The 19,346-nt window shown below is 43.3% G+C and overlaps 1 protein-coding gene across 5 annotated transcripts in view; it reads left to right on the forward strand.

The window, feature by feature from the left end:
- The window catches only part of GPC2 (glypican 2), a 195,323-nt gene that overhangs the window by 146,583 nt on the left and 29,394 nt on the right, over positions 1-19,346 (forward strand). For all 5 annotated transcript variants that reach the window (XM_078670810.1, XM_078670811.1, XM_078670812.1 and 2 more), the window contains 2 exons: positions 9,662-9,820; positions 10,455-10,765. In XM_078670810.1, the coding sequence (XP_078526936.1) occupies positions 9,662-9,820; positions 10,455-10,765 (470 nt within the window). The remainder of the gene's footprint in view (positions 1-9,661; positions 9,821-10,454; positions 10,766-19,346) is intronic.

A 19,346-nucleotide genomic window follows, 5' to 3' on the forward strand; every position in this document is an offset into this window, starting at 1 on the left:
ACTACCCTGTGTTATAAGGGGGCTCACTGCTTGCATCGTTATGTGCTGGTTAAAACTCAGGATGAGGCTGAGAGAAAGCCCTCGTCTCCTGCAGCCAGAAGCTTCATTTCTCAGCCTTCTTTCGAAGCTACGTGTAAGATGGGTGGCGAAGCGGATATCACCCAGGATGGAAGTTCCTTTCTCTAGCCTTATAGTGACAGCTGCAAACAGGTTGGGACCTGAACAGGTTGGCTCCTCTGATTCTGTTCCACCTTGGAGCTGAGAGACAGTGGCCTAGTGAGGAACAGAGGGATGAGGGCTGGCGGCGGTACGAATAAGTGAGATTAAAATTTCACCAGCAAAGTACACAACATTTGCTCTTCGTGGCTTTGGGAAATGTGTATATTTGATGTTGGGGCGAAACTTTCCAGCTAAAAAGAAATTGCAGGAACATTTTGAGTCTAAAAACCTTTTTGATGTCCATTTCTCACACGAACAGCAGGTTTTGTTGTGCTTTTCCCTCCAGTTCTATTGCTAGAATTTTATATTTACCCTCACAGTTTAATTAAGTCCACAAAGTTTAAAATAAACTGCAAGGTTGAAGTGGTCAACATTTCACATCTTCCCCACCCGTTTTTTTTTTAACTCAGTAGATGTTACCATAGGGTACTGAATGATCTCTTTGGAAAGTGCGTGAGAAGTGTTGTCTTCTGCAGCTATCAAGTCCTCTTTGATTATGCAGAAGTGCCTTTAGCATGGTAGGTTGTGTGCTTTTGTTAGGTACCTTTCTACTATTTGCCTTGTTCTGTAGTACTCTTGAAGTCAGGATGTCCTTTCGTATTCTGTGATTCTCGTTAATCTGAGTCAGTGTTATCTGTTATTATTGTCTTTGGTTGTGTTTCTTATTGTTTGATGTTGGCTTGTGGCCAACAAGTTTAGAACGGACCAGTGTTTTGCTTCATAATAGACTATGATGAAAAGTGCTGGCAACATCAAATTATATGTGTGGAGCCGTATGTGCACACTTATTAGATTGGGGTGGCTGTTACATCTTTCACGATTGTTGTGTGCATGTGGGAGTTGTACATTTTAATTGACATCTTCTGGGTGGTTGATAGGTAGATTGGTTAGAAGATTTGGGTGGTGTGCTGTTTAGCTGTGAAAACTTTGCCAACTATACGGATAGTGCTTATTTAGGACATGATGGTTACAGAGGTTGTTTCTGATATGTATGATTGGTGTAGGTTGAGGCATGACATCTGTGTGCCTGCTGCTTGTGATCTCGTTCCTCCAGGTAGGCGAGTTGATCTTGTCATCGGAAAAAACTTTTATTTAGTCATACATTTATAAGGAATGCAATTTTTAAAAAATATTTGTAGTAATGATTTTTAGCTTGAGCTTTCGACCTCTTGCATGTACTTTAGTATACACTTCTGTGTGGGCTTAATTTCTGGCCACTGCTTTTCATTTGTTTGTTTCAGTGTCCTTTAAAACCTTTAAAAATCATTGCTTGCTAATGGTCAGTCCTGCCTCTTTGTCCCTCCATTTGTCTTTGTTTCCTTCCACTAGAGCAGGAACTAAGTACTGCATCATTACGCTTTGGTTGCTTTTCTGTACTTTGGAGGACTTTTTTTTCTTAGTTTCCTGCTGGTGTTTGGGAAGCTTCCCTTTCATTTTCAGAGCATTCTCGCTCTGAGCTTAGCTTCTCTCCAATGCTGCTTCTGTAAACAGGACTGTAAATCATGCTGTTATCTCGGTCACATTTGCTAAGCATTCAAAGGCCGAGTTTAAATGCCAGAAGGCACCTGTTCATGCCCCACCGCCTCATCGCTGCTTGCCTCTCCTGACATATCAAACTTTTTGTCGCATTTTTACTTTTATTTTTTTCTTAACAATAAACATGTTAAGCATACCGCAGAGAGTCAAACTCAGTTCCCCAGTTTAAAAGTCAGCCGCTCTAGCCGTTACCCCATAGCCCCATTGATCGGACTGATGTAGCAGCCATCTTAATGTTTTGTCACTAACTCCGTGCTGCAACGTCGGTGCGTCCACTGAGACACAAGTGTACATGGGAATGCAGCACGAGAACCAGGAAACAAAGGGCCGGCAAACACGTAGACTCTGAAGAGGGGCACAGTTGTCCACTTGTTGGATTAGGGTGGCTGTTATGTCTTTTACGACTGTTGTGTGCATGTAGGAGTTGTAAATTGAAATTAACATCTTCTGGGTGGTTGATAGTTAGATTAGTTAGAAGATATGGATGATGTGCTGTGTAGGTGTGAACGTTTTGTCAACTAAACCTGTAGTGCTTATTTAGGACATGATGGTTCCAGAGGTTGTTTCTGATGTGCACGATTGGTTTAGGTTGAGGCATGCCATCTATGTGCCTTCTGCCTGCTATCTCATTCCTCCAGGTAGGCGAGTTGATCTTGCCGTACATAAAAAACCTTTTTATTTGTCCTACATTTACAAGGAATGCAATTTTCGAAAAACTATTGTAGGAATTAATTTTTTCATCTAATTGTACTTGATGTCCAAAGAGCCAGCCTTAGGCGACAGAAGGAAGAATGCTTCTGTAAGAGAGTGAGGAGTGAGTGATTATCATACTAGAAGAGACAGAGAGGCCAGTAACATCAGCAGTGGGCAGTAGAGAAGGTGGAATTTATAAGCTGCTTAGTAGGAATTTCCTGAGTTGGGGAGCTGTGAAGCAGTATTTTCCCAACTTTCAAGGGATTTCTTCAGCCCGCGGAGGAGGCAGCAGGACACACCCAAGGATAGCAGTGCGTGCAATCTCCCACTGAAGTTCTGGCGAGGAGCTGAAATAAACCGTCCTGGAACCTTCCTCTTCCTATGCATGCACTCTACAGGTGGACTCAGTCTCACCCTGCACACCAACCATCCATCTAGTCAGTCTGACCATGCTCATACATACAGTCTGTGGAGCCACCTTTCTCTCACTGGGGAAAAACTAAGTATTCCTGTCCCATTGGGCCCTGTTTAGCAGTCATTGCCACCCAAGGAAGTAAACATGGGCCTGCGCTGCACACAGACAACCGACCATCTTCATATGGTCGCCCATTGCTGTGTTGTCTGTTACCAAGAGTAATTAGTGTGCATGAAGTTTCAGCGAGGAACGAAAGAAGGCATATAAGAATCACTAAATCAATCGTAATTAAGGATAGTTCAAATTCAGAGACAGCCTTTTTCTTTGAGTTGATTTGTTTACACCGCAAGCGTAAATATTGACAAGCTATGGGATAGTTGTCTTCATATATACTCTGAGACTTAATTACATATGTAATGTTCTTATTTGTATTCTTGTTTTTAGAGTTCCCTTGATCTACAAACCATCCCGGGTGTATACGCTTGCTTTCTGCTCTATGCCCCTCTGCCTTCAATCTCTATGCATAGATTCATTTACCTGCTCCTATCAGCATGCTACTCCTCTATCTTGCTGGGATGACTTTGCGTTTCTTGACTCCTCCAACTCCTTTGCACATCCAAGTCTTATTTTTTCTTCACATCTTGACTTTTACTTAGTTTGCTTTTGAGTGGCTTTTATGGCTTATGGTCACACACCAGACCTGGTGAACATCTCGATAAAGCTTCAGGTCTATCACCATTAAGTTGTTCAGTAGCATTGTTGGGGGTCCTAGAAACTGTCTTCCTTCTGTGGTCAGGAAGCCTCCAGACAGCCCCACACCTGCACCTCTCTCTGGGTTAAAAGTTATCGCTGGGGCATACCATTCTCCAGAACCTACAGCCCCTCGCCCTGTACGGCTTCCAGAGCTTACTTTGTAAAAATAGAAGTACTGGGCCCCCACAGTTGTTCTGAGTAACTCCCAAACAGTGCTTTGGGATACTGGGTTTACCATTCACCAAGACATTCTCCTCATGCCTCTTTTTTCCCACCTCTCTTCACTTCCTGTCTTTGTCTCACTCTTACGTGTTCTTTTTCACCCCTGCTTTCTGCTTCTTTATTGATTTCCTGTATTTTTCTTACCCCTATCTCTCTTTTCTGCCGTTTTCAATTTTTTGTGGGTCAAAGTCTGATTATAAAAACTAAGAGGTTGATTTAGACTTTGGTGGACAGGGTAATGTGTTGTGAACGTGACGGAGTACCTTGTCCATCATACAGATAACCTCTGTCTAATTTAGAAATTAGCGGACCGCCAGCTTTCGCTGGTAACCAGACGAGGACACCATAGACGGAAAGCTACTTCTGATGGAGAAGCGGCCGTCAGAGGAAAGCTATCCCATTGCCCGCTCTAATTAGAGTGGACTGTCTTATGGGGTTTTTAATGTCCATCACTGCAAAGAAAAAACGTCGCGGTAGAGGACGGACAAAAATGATTGACCGCCACCCCCTGGCAGAAAACTCCTAGGGTGTTGTGGTCATTTGTTTTTCCTTTTTCAAAAACGAACTCCAGCTTTTGGGTCCCTCTGTACCTTGCTGGAATAAGGATGGACCTCTAGGCCAAAAACAGTCTTCAAGATCTTTTTATTACTTGTATAATTGTATCGCCTAGGCACTGATTAGGTATTAGCCTCATGCTCCACTGTAGTTTAATAACCCCAAAACTATTCTCTCTCCTCTCCTCTCGACACACCTGACACCCATTCACCGCTTTTCCCTCCTTCTGATTGGCTACTTGCTAAGATGTGCCCCGCCCTTTAAAATGGCGCTCCACACCTCTGGTCATAATGTTCTGGGCATTTAGTGGCCTCTGTATCGCTCCGGGAAGAATGTCCCTCTTTCTCCAGTGAAAAGACTGCCGTACCTGATGTGGGAGCAAACCGAGACACAACCTCAAGTCTCAGCTTCTTGCCCTTTGTGTCAGCATCAGTCCATGTCTCTCAGTGAAAGGGTTTCACCACTCTGCCATCTCCAAGATGTCTTCCCCTTCACACGTGCTGTAGAAGAGCCTACGACTGGAGGGGATATGATGACTGAAAGAAGTGGGCGGGCACCCCTCTACTTTCCACCCTGTACCATCCAATGAGCGCCGCTGCCCAGCACCTACAAACTCTGGCACACATTCAGCACTGACTGCTTCCCCTGCAGCCGCTGATGGTAATTGACCATAGTTCTAGGAAACCAAGGGGCTGGGTGGTGGTCTATCTTATTTATTTATTTATTTATAAAGTTTTATATAGCGCGAACATGATCCCGGGGGATAGCAGAGCGCTTTACAATTGTGGGTAAAGGAAGGTAATAGTTGCAGTACATGTCTGTCTCTTTCTACTCTTAAACACCACCTTACCAAGCCTTATGGAAATGTTGATAACACAACACATTCTATGGATTGGTCCCACTTGACAGGTTTCACCATGAGTACATGGACAAAAGTAAAACAACTAGTACCTTTACATTCAGGTTTTTAGCATTTATTAATGCCTCATTCCTAATCACATGACTGTCAGATTTCTGTACTTGTTTATAATTGTGTAACCTCTGTGCAAACAGATGTTTGTGCAAAGGATGTAAAAATCTTGGACATTGTCTTGGTTGGAAGAACATTCCAGTCTTCTAATAAAATGTATACCTATGTGTGCGAAGACTTTGCATTTGGGGCAGAGATTTCGCACAGAAATGGATAGGACTGGCGGAGGCGGAAACCTCAGCGCATAGTTTGTGAAAAGCATTTTGCAGTATGTTTGTAGTACTATTGAAGTACTGCAAACCATACTAGAAGTTGCAGTTTGAGAAGAGGCTCGACAGTCTGTACTGCATTTCTCCAACCCTACCCCTCGGGCACATTGACATTGTTTGTGGGTCATGCACTTCATGCAATTCTCTGGTGCTCTCATCTCCTGGCACTTGCACAGTCTGCAGCACCTTCAACCTTTCACTGGAAGCAGCCACACCCCGGCCTTGGTCCTCACCTGCACTCTGAGACCAAGGCCCTAAAGTGCTCACGACCACTGACGGCTCTCGGCACACATACAGCCTGGACACCATCAGACTGCAGACTAAACAGTGTGAAAAAACCCAAAGCAGCTGGCCTTTTCCATATATGCACCAAGGATCTGAAAGAGCATCCCGTACCCAACAGGACCACCTTAATGCGGCTCCAATTTAGGAAAGGCCTGAAGACTCACCTCTCTAAAGAACACTACATCACAATGCATCAACTGTCCACAGACCCGCTTCCTCTTCCACCACTCGTTGACTATATGCTTGTCTTTGACCTTGTACAGCGCGCCGCTGCTTCTTGGCTAAGTTTGCGCTGGAGAAATACCGCATACAAACATACATACATGTATGTCTGTACATTTCTCACAGCTCTCTGCTGTGAACAAGGCCTTTCTGGCTCCCTCAGTCCTTGGCCTCACAAGGCCTCCAACTCTCTAACCTCCGCAGGGCGTGTATGTAGTCCCTGCACCTCTCCTGCAGGCCCAGCAAAACTGTAGTGCCCACTACCTTACGCCACCTGCACTGTCAACAATGTGTCCTGCCTCCAAAGCCTAGGTATATTACATACACACCAACACACTGTCCACTAAAACCCTGTGTCTCAGACTTCACACTGCCGGAGCATGAGCTTTCTTCAGTCATCTGCGGTGTCTCAGGCTTCCAGAGTTCCCAGTGACACTGACTTGCACATGTATGCACCACCCCTGTGCTTGATTTTCGCTCAGTGAACTGCCCCGGGGAGGCAAGACTGGGAGGTTTGTAACAGGGGGGCAATTTCCATGGAAACTTTGTCCCTTTTCCCCGCAGGCTTTATACACAAGACAGAGGCTTTTGAGTTTTATTTTCTGCTTCTCCAGGCGCAGTTTCAAAGTGGGTGTATGTGGTTGGTTTTCCTCATTTGATTTATTTATTTTGCAGCTGTATTTTTTTATTTCATTTTTGTGGGGGCTACTGTGGCACTATTTCAGAGGACTAGGAGGGACGAGAAGTTGGTATGGCAGAGATCCAGCACTGTCCTGGTGATCTTTAGTTGAAGGCTGGTGTTTTTCCAACTCCAGTGACCTGTAGTGTGATGGGAGATCTAAGCCAAATATACCACTGAGGTCTTCTTCCCTCGCTGCTGGTCTCATTTACACTCCCAGGGCCTGTGTACCCGCTGAGTCACCCACGGCTGGAACTTCTCACCACTGTCATTTCCAGAAATGTGTCTGTTGCCAGGGACCTTTTTGTGCTCATGAGTTCGGTTTGTTGTTAGACGGCGCTGACTGTGCAGGTTCGTCACTAGGCGTCTGTACTCCGAGCTCTAAATCAATGTAGAGTCTGGGTTGGATTTGGACATTAGCTTAAGTTTTTTCAAGTAAGTCTGGAGTATTACACTTTTCTAATTGTTGCCATTGCTACTTAATGAAAAACCGCCCCCCCTCCCCACCTCAGTGTATCTTGCTTCTTGATTAGCGTCAAATTATTAGCTCTCTTACTCAATACTGGCTAGCTAATCTTTCTCCGCAACAGTGCTTAATTTGTAAAAACATAAGTGCCAGGGCCGTGGTCAGGACGCCTCGGCAGTTTGCATCATCTACCCCTGTTCCTTCTGCCAGTTCCAAATGCTTTGACTCCATCTCCCTCCATTCCAGCCCCTCCATCCCCAGAGCACTCCTCGCTACAGCCTCCTCTGCCTTGTAGCTCCCTAGCTCCTCTGTTCGCCTCCAAGTGTCAGCACTCGCCCAGCCAGCCTTGCTAGATGAAACCCCTTCCAGGCACCCAATCAGCCTCCAATCCCTGTCCTGGGTCTCTTCTGCCAGCCGTCACCACGCCCTTTCTGCATGCCAATGGGCATCTCTTCTTGCTCCCTCTTATGCTTGGCACCCATCTGAGCTGACGGCAGAGGATGCCAGGTCTCCACCTCTCCACCACACAGTAACAGTATGTTCAGCGCTCATGAACCACAAGCCAGCTTGGGCACTGCTCCTTGGATGCTTCAACTCCTTCGAGTTATCACTGTGGAAATCAGCACAGCCCTGGCCCCAGCTCTCATTGGCGGCCTGTTTTTCTCTTTCGAACCAAAGTGGCGTAACACAAAATGATGCCCCCCCCCATGCTAAATGGGCTGAGTGGGGTCCCCTGAACGGCTGGGCCCCTCTACACCGCAGGGGCATGCTCGGTAAAGCAGAGTGGGTTTCCCAAGCGTTGAACTATTTCTTATTCCATGTCATTGCACGCATTCTGCAAGGCATGCAAGGGGACGGCTTAGAGGGTTAGGGGCCCTCTTCAAAATAAGAAAACCTGAGGCCCACCCCGAACTGAGGGGCCTCCCTTGTGCCCCCGGTGGACCAGTGCCGTCACTGTCACACTGGTTGTCCTACAGCACCAGATTGTGCCCTAGAACTTGGCCCTCTCCACTGCCCCCCACAGCCTGTGCCCCTCGTAGTAGAGCGCTTTCAAAAACCCTTCTGTGATGGTCTCCCCGTAACCTTGGTGGGCACCAGCTTAGAGAGTTGGATTCCCAGCCGTTGTCTTACGTCTAGGGCTTCGTTATCATTCTTTTCTGTAGATGAAAGATGTGTTTCTTTACCTTTGCTTGTTTTGTGTCTCGTAACCAACTGGATTATTTTAGTTTAATCTTGGTAAGTCATGGCTCCGAAGAGCACATAGAAATCACATTTGTCCAGCTCCTTTGATGATCACACCCTAACTAATCCAAATTGACAAGTAATGGGACCCTCTATGAGCCACAGTTCATGCTGTGCTCTTTGCAAGGTTTGACCAAAAGCAGCATCAAGCCTCTTGGGATGAATCCAGCAACATCTCAGTCGAAAGCAATGTGATGTACAACCAGCTTCAGCAGCAGAAGGACCACTTGATAACATTGGACCTTTAGTGACAAGGGATTTTGCAGAGGCGTTCAGTTGTAGAAAACGTCATCTTGTGCTCTATTTGTGGTAATGTTATTGCCTCCATAGTATGGTGAACAAGGGTATCCCAATATTGGAACCTGGGGTGAAATAGTATTTTAGAAGACAAAGGTTACTATGTGGCCAAAATGGTCCAAGAGGAGGACGCAAGGGTTGCGTCAGAAACGAGAACACTAGGTCTGAGTTAGGATAGGCAAGTAATGCCAGCGGGAGCAATGAAATGTGTGGTCAGGGACATGTTCAAATCAGAATAACATTTGTCATTTATTTACAACAATATGAAAACAATAGTTCAGGTGCTCATATAAAAAATTGAAACGCGTGATGTGATAAGTGAGGGTCACTTTTAACCGCATGCGTGCGGCGGTTATTTTTGTGCTACGCAGCTTTTTTCCAAAAGCCGCGTTACATGACGAGCTGAGCTCGTCATCAGCGTGCGAGCGGCGCAACTCATGACGAGCTCAGCTCGTCATGTGCGCCGAAGGGGTTAAAATATATAAGTCACATTGAAAACACACAAGGCAATATGGAGTTTTTGTTGTAGGGGGTCGACGGCGTTTCCATCTCAGTGACTTGAGATCATCTTCAGGTCATAGCATATGTGAGCAAGTTGAATCTATAAGAAACATTACATAGTTTGTTACCGTCACCGCTCCCTGTCATCTGAATATACTGAGAACAGAAAGATCTTCCTTGTTGGCCTTTCAGGGTGGTTTTTATCTGGTCTGACTGTTCTTGGTGCCGATAATGCTGGCAGAGGTCCTACTTTTCTTGAGTTGATGAATGTTTGTGCCTGCCCCTGTGGTACAGAAGCCTGACCCTCACTCTGCTTTTTCTTCTCTGCCTCCTCCAGGTGAGCACCTGCGCATCTGTCCTCAGGACTACACCTGCTGCGCTAGCGAGACGGAGGAGCGCCTCAACTGGCAGAGCGAGATGGACTTCAAGGCACTGGTGGAGGACAGCAGCAGCTTCCTCCTCACTGTATTCACAGAGCGTCACCGCAAGTTTCACGGTGAGGGGGTCACAGCTTCAGTGTCCATCACTCAGTGGGGGAGTGAGGGGTGGAGTGTGCTCAGCAACAGCAGAAAATGACTGGAAGGTGGGCAATATCTGCTTTATCCTGCTCCTGAAACCATATGTTTCAGAGGCAGAAGGCATGGGTTAGGTGTGATTAGGAGAGGGGACCATGTCTTACTGTAGAAGCAGGTGCACAAGGGATGGCCCTGCTACGTCAGGCCAGAGCCTTAGATGAACGGATAATCTGATTAGCAGCGCTCCTTTCTGAAGCTTAAGTCTGTGAAATCTTCAAAGCTTGAGGGATGGTTCAGATGTCTGAGGCCTGAGCCTCTGAGCTTTGTATAATCTGAAGAGAAGTTCTTCTGTCTGAGGCCAAAGTCTGTAAGATTACAATAGTCCAAGTGACAAACTTTGAATATTTGCGACATGAGGATTATAAATGATGCTTGTTGTTTGAGTTCAGTTTTACGCCAGTTAAATGTTAGTTTTGGCCCTTCTGCCTGCCTCATTGCCCTTTGGACCTGCTTGAAAGTTCCCTTTCTCTCCCCACCTGCTGATTGTTTTTCCTACCCTTCAGACCATCCAGATGTTCTCTAACTCCCTGTCCCATGCCCTCCTCCTCTTTGCAGAGTTCTTCCGCGAGCTGATCTACATCTCAGAGAAGTCCATGAGCCAGATGTTCACGCAGACCTATGGGCGCCTCTACACGCAGAACGCCCAGGTCTTCGACGAGCTCTTCAAGGAGCTGCACCAGTACTACCTGGGGGGGAAGGTGCACCTGGAGGACACCCTGGGGGACTTCTGGACCCGCCTCCTGGAGCGCATGTTCCAGCTCGTCAACCCCCAGTACCAGTTCACAGAGGACTACCTGGAGTGCGTCAGCAAGCACTCCGAGCAGTTGCGCCCTTTTGGGGATGTACCGCGCAGGCTGAAGGTCCAGGTGAGGACAACGCTTACTTGCACTCTAGGGTCATAAACATAAAGATAGGACCGGTTGTGTTGGATGTTTAAGATGCCAGCGACCCCTACTTTGAAAATATTGAGTCAATGCTTATAACGTTAGTGAGCAATTTGAAAAACAGGGGACCCCTACGCGAATAGGTTTGCTATAGGTAGGGAAATGATAATTTTGAAAAAAACTTATAGCAAACAGATAATTACATGCCAGAACCTCTCACTCATACACTGACGTGTATAGCTACAACATTCACACGATCCTATATGTATATAATAGCAAAGAGATATATATTTTGATATACAAAAACCTTTTTATTTTATGTCAATGATTATCTGATTCTTTTAGTTGTCCTATATAGACTTTACACATGGATGTTTATAATACAAAATTCCATATTACATTTTCTAAAGGTATACACATTTAAAGAAAACATGAAAACATAAACACATATCACAAAAAACCAAAAAGACGTGTCGGTCAATAGTCTATTGTAGTAGGCAAAAGCGGTGAATTTTTACTACGCGCGTTTCGGCATTCTGCCTTCATCAGGTGACCGTCATTCGCGTGTATACTGTACAGGACAACAAACTACAAGAATACAAAACATAAATATATTTATATTAGAAATTTAAAAAGTCGTAGCATAATAGTATTTACAGTTTACATTTAGAGAGGGTGTAGGTCATTATTTACATACAAATATATATACATAATTTACATAAAGCAGCTCATAACATGAATTGGAATTACCCTTATGTCTACTCCAGGCAAGACAGTGTTTATATAACATATATACATAATTGTCAGTTGTTCTAGTGTATATATTCGATCTAAGTTCCTAGAGACCATTATAACAAGATAGATATAACTCATTTTATAAAAAGAGGCCAGCAGATCACAAGAGACCGTTAACATATAGACCTTACAGAAACATATCCTTCTTGTATGGGAGTCTCAGAATTGCAATAACTGGCCCTACATTTTAGACCAGTGTAACGGATGGCACAAATATGACATTTCAATTAGCTGCCTCGAATCAGACCAGCCCACATTTCACGTTTTTCAATGTTGCAAGTAGCTCAAATATATCTCTATATACATAGGTTTAGATTATGCATTTCACATTTTTCAGTGTTGTAATTAGCTAAAAACTATCTCTATATACAAAGGTCTAGATTCTGCATTAGGGCACATTTCATTTCAGACCATTGTTTGGGATGGCCCATAGGTATCATGCCTTGAGTGCGTCTGTAAATTCATAGTGATTAAAACCACTCGTAGTTCTTTTCTAATCGTATTTTAAGACATGGCCAAAAACGCTAAGAGCATTAACATAGGTGTATATAATTTAACCATTTCATAATCACCAACCTTTTGCAATGTCGGTATGTTGATAGTGGTGAGATATTTTTAAGGGCCCACATCTATTTTCATCAATCGAGTTAGCGCAGGTATAACACTGGTTTTCTAAATGAAATAAAATCACGAATACAAAGTTATTGATGTATTCTATGTGGGGAATCATTATACTTCCAGTTACAGCCTTAGATTCCAGCCAAATATGTTATTTTTAATCCGCAATGTATAATTCACATTAGGTCTAGATAAAGAGGAAATTGACCTATTTGTCACTATTTTACTCGAACGTACGAATTATTAAAATCCACGTACATGGTTACCGTTTTCAAAGATGTTTATAGTTAGTTCACAAGGTAATGAGACCCAATCTGTGGTCAAGATGCTTGCTCGGATTATGTTCAAGGGCTATACTCAGCGGCCCATGAGTAGCATGAATGTCTATATCTGAAGGGAAATATAAATAAATACACGTGATGTATGTATGGCTACAACCTGCATCGTGTATTTTACATTTCTTTATATCGCATGGTTTAGATGGAAAGTGTTACCTTTTTCCAAATACGTAAGCGAACTGAAACACCGTACTTGGAGGCCGGCAAATATATTTTTGATATCTTCTTTTCTGTTAGAGATAAAAACAGACGAATATATGTATCTCTAGAATATCAGAAAACGACTCGTTGTGGACAGGGTAAAACCTCACATAGATATGAGTAGAGTATTACCTTAAACGGGAGGAAACAAGGCAGTTTCTCTTATTTCATATTTATTGCAAAAAGCGGACGACGTGCATCATATGGATAGGTAGAGAAACCATTCTGGAAGGGAAAAAGATGTAAAGCGACAGTCAGGAGCCGGCTCGATATCGGCCAGAAAACTTCTACAGAACATAAAAAATGGGGCTCTCGTGGTGTTCGCCGTGATATGCTTACCTTGATTTTGCAGGGTAGTATTCTAAAGCCGGACCTCCCCTCCGATGTGCTGATAGTTCCAGAAAGGTGGACATTCTAAGCCGGCGTTTTATACTCGCAATACGCCCGCCATCAGGAGGTGTGATTGGTATCACCTGACACATCGCTGGTGTATTCCTGGCGCATATTCGAAGACGTAATGAGTCTGAGACCATGTGTCATAGAAATAGATAATGGACTCTTGCAGACTCGTCTGAGACCAAAGCGGAGTTTTATCGATATAGAGGACGGGCTGTATATACAGATATAGCCTAGTGTTTTTATAAAGAAACGTCTGCACACATGGATAGTATTTAGTGTAGTTAGTGTAGCCCATATTTTTTGGAGCCAGTACTCTCGCGTTATATGTAGCATGACTTTACATATATTAATTTAATAACCTGCTCATATAGATTCTACCCAATATAATTGGTATAGCAGGTACTATTGAAATATTATATATGGCAATGTATATAGCGCGTTGACCAATGTATATCTTTCATGGTTCAAAGAGTAGACGATAGTATGAAACGACGATTAGAGCAGTGGTCCAGATGAACAGACAAAAACGAACAGGATGTTTAGCGAATGTCCTAGGTGGAGATAAGGAGTAAAATAATCACCTGCATAATACCGCTATGAAATTTCAGATAGATGGACTTGGGAACATAGGATACTTCATATGTAGATGATATCCAGATATAGCTTAGGTGCATATCTCCTATGGTTAAATCTTTCTCAGATCTTACAAAATCGCTTGTTCCCATGGAATATCCTGGTTGAGACCTCGTGTAGAGGTATTCAAAGAAAAAATCCAGAATACCTCCCGGTTTTTTGCGGATTTTGTCTGGGCAGAGGCCCTCACGTGTCTCAATACGTTCTAAGATAATCCAACGTATATCTTCTGGTTTGTGATTTTGTTCAACAAAATGACTCACCATGGGTGCATTCAATTTCTGGGTTCTGATTGCGGATTTGTGTTCTGTGAGCCTCGTTTATAGGGACCTAGAGGACTCACCAACATAACCCAAATTTGGGTCTCATTACCTTGTGAACTAACTATAAACATCTTTGAAAACGGTAACCATGTACGTGGATTTTAATAATTCGTACGTTCGAGTAAAATAGTGACAAATAGGTCAATTTCCTCTTTATCTAGACCTAATGTGAATTATACATTGCGGATTAAAAATAACATATTTGGCTGGAATCTAAGGCTGTAACTGGAAGTATAATGATTCCCCACATAGAATACATCAATAACTTTGTATTCGTGATTTTATTTCATTTAGAAAACCAGTGTTATACCTGCGCTAACTCGATTGATGAAAATAGATGTGGGCCCTTAAAAATATCTCACCACTATCAACATACCGACATTGCAAAAGGTTGGTGATTATGAAATGGTTAAATTATATACACCTATGTTAATGCTCTTAGCGTTTTTGGCCATGTCTTAAAATACGATTAGAAAAGAACTACGAGTGGTTTTAATCACTATGAATTTACAGACGCACTCAAGGCATGATACCTATGGGCCATCCCAAACAATGGTCTGAAATGAAATGTGCCCTAATGCAGAATCTAGACCTTTGTATATAGAGATAGTTTTTAGCTAATTACAACACTGAAAAATGTGAAATGCATAATCTAAACCTATGTATATAGAGATATATTTGAGCTACTTGCAACATTGAAAAACGTGAAATGTGGGCTGGTCTGATTCGAGGCAGCTAATTGAAATGTCATATTTGTGCCATCCGTTACACTGGTCTAAAATGTAGGGCCAGTTATTGCAATTCTGAGACTCCCATACAAGAAGGATATGTTTCTGTAAGGTCTATATGTTAACGGTCTCTTGTGATCTGCTGGCCTCTTTTTATAAAATGAGTTATATCTATCTTGTTATAATGGTCTCTAGGAACTTAGATCGAATATATACACTAGAACAACTGACAATTATGTATATATGTTATATAAACACTGTCTTGCCTGGAGTAGACATAAGGGTAATTCCAATTCATGTTATGAGCTGCTTTATGTAAATTATGTATATATATTTGTATGTAAATAATGACCTACACCCTCTCTAAATGTAAACTGTAAATACTATTATGCTACGACTTTTTAAATTTCTAATATAAATATATTTATGTTTTGTATTCTTGTAGTTTGTTGTCCTGTACAGTATACAAGCGAATGACGGTCACCTGATGAAGGCAGAATGCCGAAACGCGCCTAGTAAAAATTCACCGCTTTTGCCTACTACAATAGACTATTGACCGACACGTCTTTTTGGTTTTTTGTGATATGTGTTTATGTTTTCATGTTTTCTTTAAATGTGTATACCTTTAGAAAATGTAATATGGAATTTTGTATTATAAACATCCATGTGTAAAGTCTATATAGGACAACTAAAAGAATCAGATAATCATTGACATAAAATAAAAAGGTTTTTGTATATCAAAATATATATCTCTTTGCTATTATATACATATAGGATCGTGTGAATGTTGTAGCTATACACGTCAGTGTATGAGTGAGAGGTTCTGGCATGTAATTATCTGTTTGCTATAAGTTTTTTTCAAAATTATAACGTTAGTGAGCCCACTGAACACGGGGGCCCACTATCTCAGATCCACAGCGATTAGTCATTTGCTCTCTCTGCGGTAAAAACTTCAAAGCAGTGCAAATTAAGATTGTAGGGCCAGATGTATTGAGCTAAATTGCGATCGCAGACGCAGAATTTCAACGTTTGTGATCGCAATTTAGCTGTGTGCAATGTAGGAAAGAAAAACCTACTCGCACAATAAGGAATCGCAAAATTTGCGATTCCCTATTTTGCGCAAGCATTTAGAAAATCTCCAATTGCGATTCCCTAAATGCTATCTAGTAGCCATCGCAAATTGCGATATTGCTGTATGGAATCGCAAATTACCATCAACTTCAGGTTGGTGGTACATTGTGATTTCTTTTCAAAGTGCCATGTGGCACACATACATACCCTTTAGGGCATGTATGTGCTCCACATGTGCTCACATGCACATTTCAGGAGTGCGACAGGGTGTCCTTTAGAAACCCTTGCAGCCTTGAAATTGCATGCGCAATTTGCGAGTACCTATTCGGTACATGCTAATTGCGCACGCAATTCCCATTCATTCCTATGGGCCTCTTGGTCCCTAGGAATGAATGGGAAGCCATTCCTTATTTGCGACTCGCAATTTGCGAGTTGCAAATAAGGAATGCGTAGGACTCGCTAAATATTAGCATATTCCTACATACATTGCCTTTTGCGAGTCTATAATAGCAAATCGGTAAAATTAGCTAACATAGACTCACATAATGTAATGTTGATGCATCTGGCCCTTAGATCCAAGAGTGGGCTGTGTCAGCAAAGTTCAGACTCCTGAAGAGCAAAACAACCACAACAATGTTTCTGGGAACAGACTTTAGAGGTCAAACCGCACCCGGCATGAATGCTTGCAAATGAAACTTACAAGGTTGGTGAATCACTTTATGTTGGAATATTTTATTACTGGAAAGGCAAAGGAAATAACAGATCTCACCAGCAGTGAGCAACAACCACAAACAATACCTGAAACAGTGATAATACACCACTGTCACCAAGCTAAAAACAACATGGCGTATTTAATTGTTTCAAAACACTGGACTAACCTTCAGTAACAGCAGGAAGACAGAAAAGAGCAGGAGGGAAATACAGACTCCAGCATGAGGGTGCAGAGCTATACACTCCAACGAAGAGTGTTCACTCTTGCACAACAAAAGCATACATCTTGATTCCGTCTGTCCCAAGACGACAGTGCCATCAGCAACCTGCATACTCCCTCCTTTGGTCTTTCACAGATTTAAGGGCAGCTTGTATTTTACCTTCAGTCTTGGTGAGAGCCATTGAGATGCCTCAGAGCTCGAGGTAGAAGGTGTTTTGTCGCAAACGAAACTCTTACGTACTCTGAATGGTCAAAGGATTCATGTCAGCAAATCTCCCCCTTCCATGTACAACGATGCAGAGTGACACTCTATTCTGAACTAGGTGGAAGTCAAGCCATTTTCAAGAAATTCCACTTTATTTTCAGATGGCAGAGGTAATGTACACTATCTCTTTGTTGAATGTCCTCTATTATCACCTCCTTCTCTAATGCAGAGATGAGGTGGTCTGATTTCCCCACTTTTAATAAAAAATTTCCATCATACAACTTTGCTTCTAAAAGCCCTCCTGGGAGGTACTCTAGATCTTTATGCCCAGACTAGATTTCTTTAGACTAGAGTATTGGTTACAGGTGGACTGGGTTGATGAGTAAGCTGGGATCACCAGGAGCTGTGGTTGTACAGTGAAAATCACGAGTAAATGGAAACGCTCTGGTACCGCAAGAAATATTAGGTCTTCGGCACCCCACCATAAGTTCAGTCCTCAGTACCGGTGAATGCTCATGTCCGGTTTGCACTATAAAGCCTGACATAATCCACAATCAGCTGTACATCAATCAGCTGTACATCAATCAACTGTACATCAATCAACTGTACATCAATCAGCTGTACACCAATCAGCTGTGCACAAATCCAGGTGCAGATACAGGAGTAGTATTAAAGCAAACAGAAGTATCGCGAGAGACAAGTTCTAAACCAGCAGAAATTCTCAGAGAGCAGCAGCTCAAGCGCGACACATCGAGGTTCAAGGTAAACTGGAAAGGCTACACGGTCGATCAGAGGACTGCTAAATAGCAGCCAAAGGCTACACTGCAGGATTGACTTGGGTCAATCACTCCAGAAATGCAACCACCATGATGGATTGGGAAATGTAACCACAACAGAAAGCTGTTGTCATGGTGTCGCCATACATTTGCCATGTCTATAGCACATATGCGAACAGCCAGGCTACAGAGAGTGCAGGTGATGAGAGGCGGTACATGTAGGCACCAAGGCAACAGAACTCGATAATCACATGGCTTCGACACCAAACCTCTGTCATCCAGACAGTATTGTCAGTGCCAGCTGCCGACAAGGGACCTGGCAGATTCATCTGCCTCCATACTCATCCCCACACAGGATCAGTCTGCAGGGTAACTATGACAGCCTCTTTGCCACCAGTCTCTGTTGGACTGAAGTCAAGTGTCAAAGAAAGCCATCACCATCAAGGGCAGATACAGTCCATCTGCACCTCTGTGGCAGATGCCCTCACCAACCCTCTCCATCTACACAGGTGCAGTAGGCTCTGGGACATCTCTGTAGGGCCTGTTTCATTGGGCGAGGGGGTTTGACCTCTCCCCGTCTCTATCTCTAATGTTTTATTGGTCTTACAACAGCTTCTCCCAGATGATCTGCCACCATCTCAAGGGAGGGTGACAGCTCACAGGATTGGATGAACTAGTGCAGGACCTCACCCTTCAAGTGCCAGTCACCTGAGTACCTCCACCTGCCCACTTTCGGGACATGCTACAACTAGCCCATCTCACACCTCCACTGCATCCAGCCCCACCAGGAAGGGAGGCACCCGGAGCTCCTGCGATTGAAGTCTCCTCTGTGCATAGCGGCGCCGCCCCCCTGTACACTTATTTTTTAGGCTGCCACAATGAAGCATTCATTATGTAGTAGTCTGCAGTCACTCACCAGCAGGGGTACTCGACAGAGGCAATACATGCTCTGTGGTGATTGGCAAAAAAACGAATTTTAAAATTATGCCAACCAAACACACCTTTTTTATTGGCAGTAATATATCACAAAAAAAATCTATATTGAAGAGTTTTGTAAACTCACACAGTATATATTAAGTAAGCATTTTTCAATGTAGGTAAATAGAATACACGTTTCGTGTCTAATTGGTCCCTAGAGATGGGATTAGCATCATAATAACCAGAAATGTGAGGTTGGGAGTTGTAAACAGGAGGTAAAGAAAATAGTGGAAAAGTAAAAAATCGTAATAGGAGGGAGCAGGCTCAGGTATAGTAAGGCAAGGAACGTGGTAGCGGGTCTTAACCCTTTGAGTTCTGTGGCCCCCCCACTGAATCACTACTGGAAGACAGGGAACCCAGTGTAAGCAATTTCTATGTGTTGAACCTCAATACAATACACAAAAATAAAGAACAAAGGATACATCTAACAAATACACCCATTACTCCTCCCTCCACCTTCAGAATGTCAGCCCTACACTCCCACTATCTGGGGAAAACAACCTCACCTCCATCAGGTAAGAGGCCAGGGGTTCAAAGATGGGCCCAGAAGACCTCCACAGCAGTGAC

This window comes from Lissotriton helveticus, chromosome 12 (genome assembly GCF_964261635.1).
Source record: "Lissotriton helveticus chromosome 12, aLisHel1.1, whole genome shotgun sequence".
NCBI classification, from domain to species: domain Eukaryota; kingdom Metazoa; phylum Chordata; class Amphibia; order Caudata; family Salamandridae; genus Lissotriton; species Lissotriton helveticus.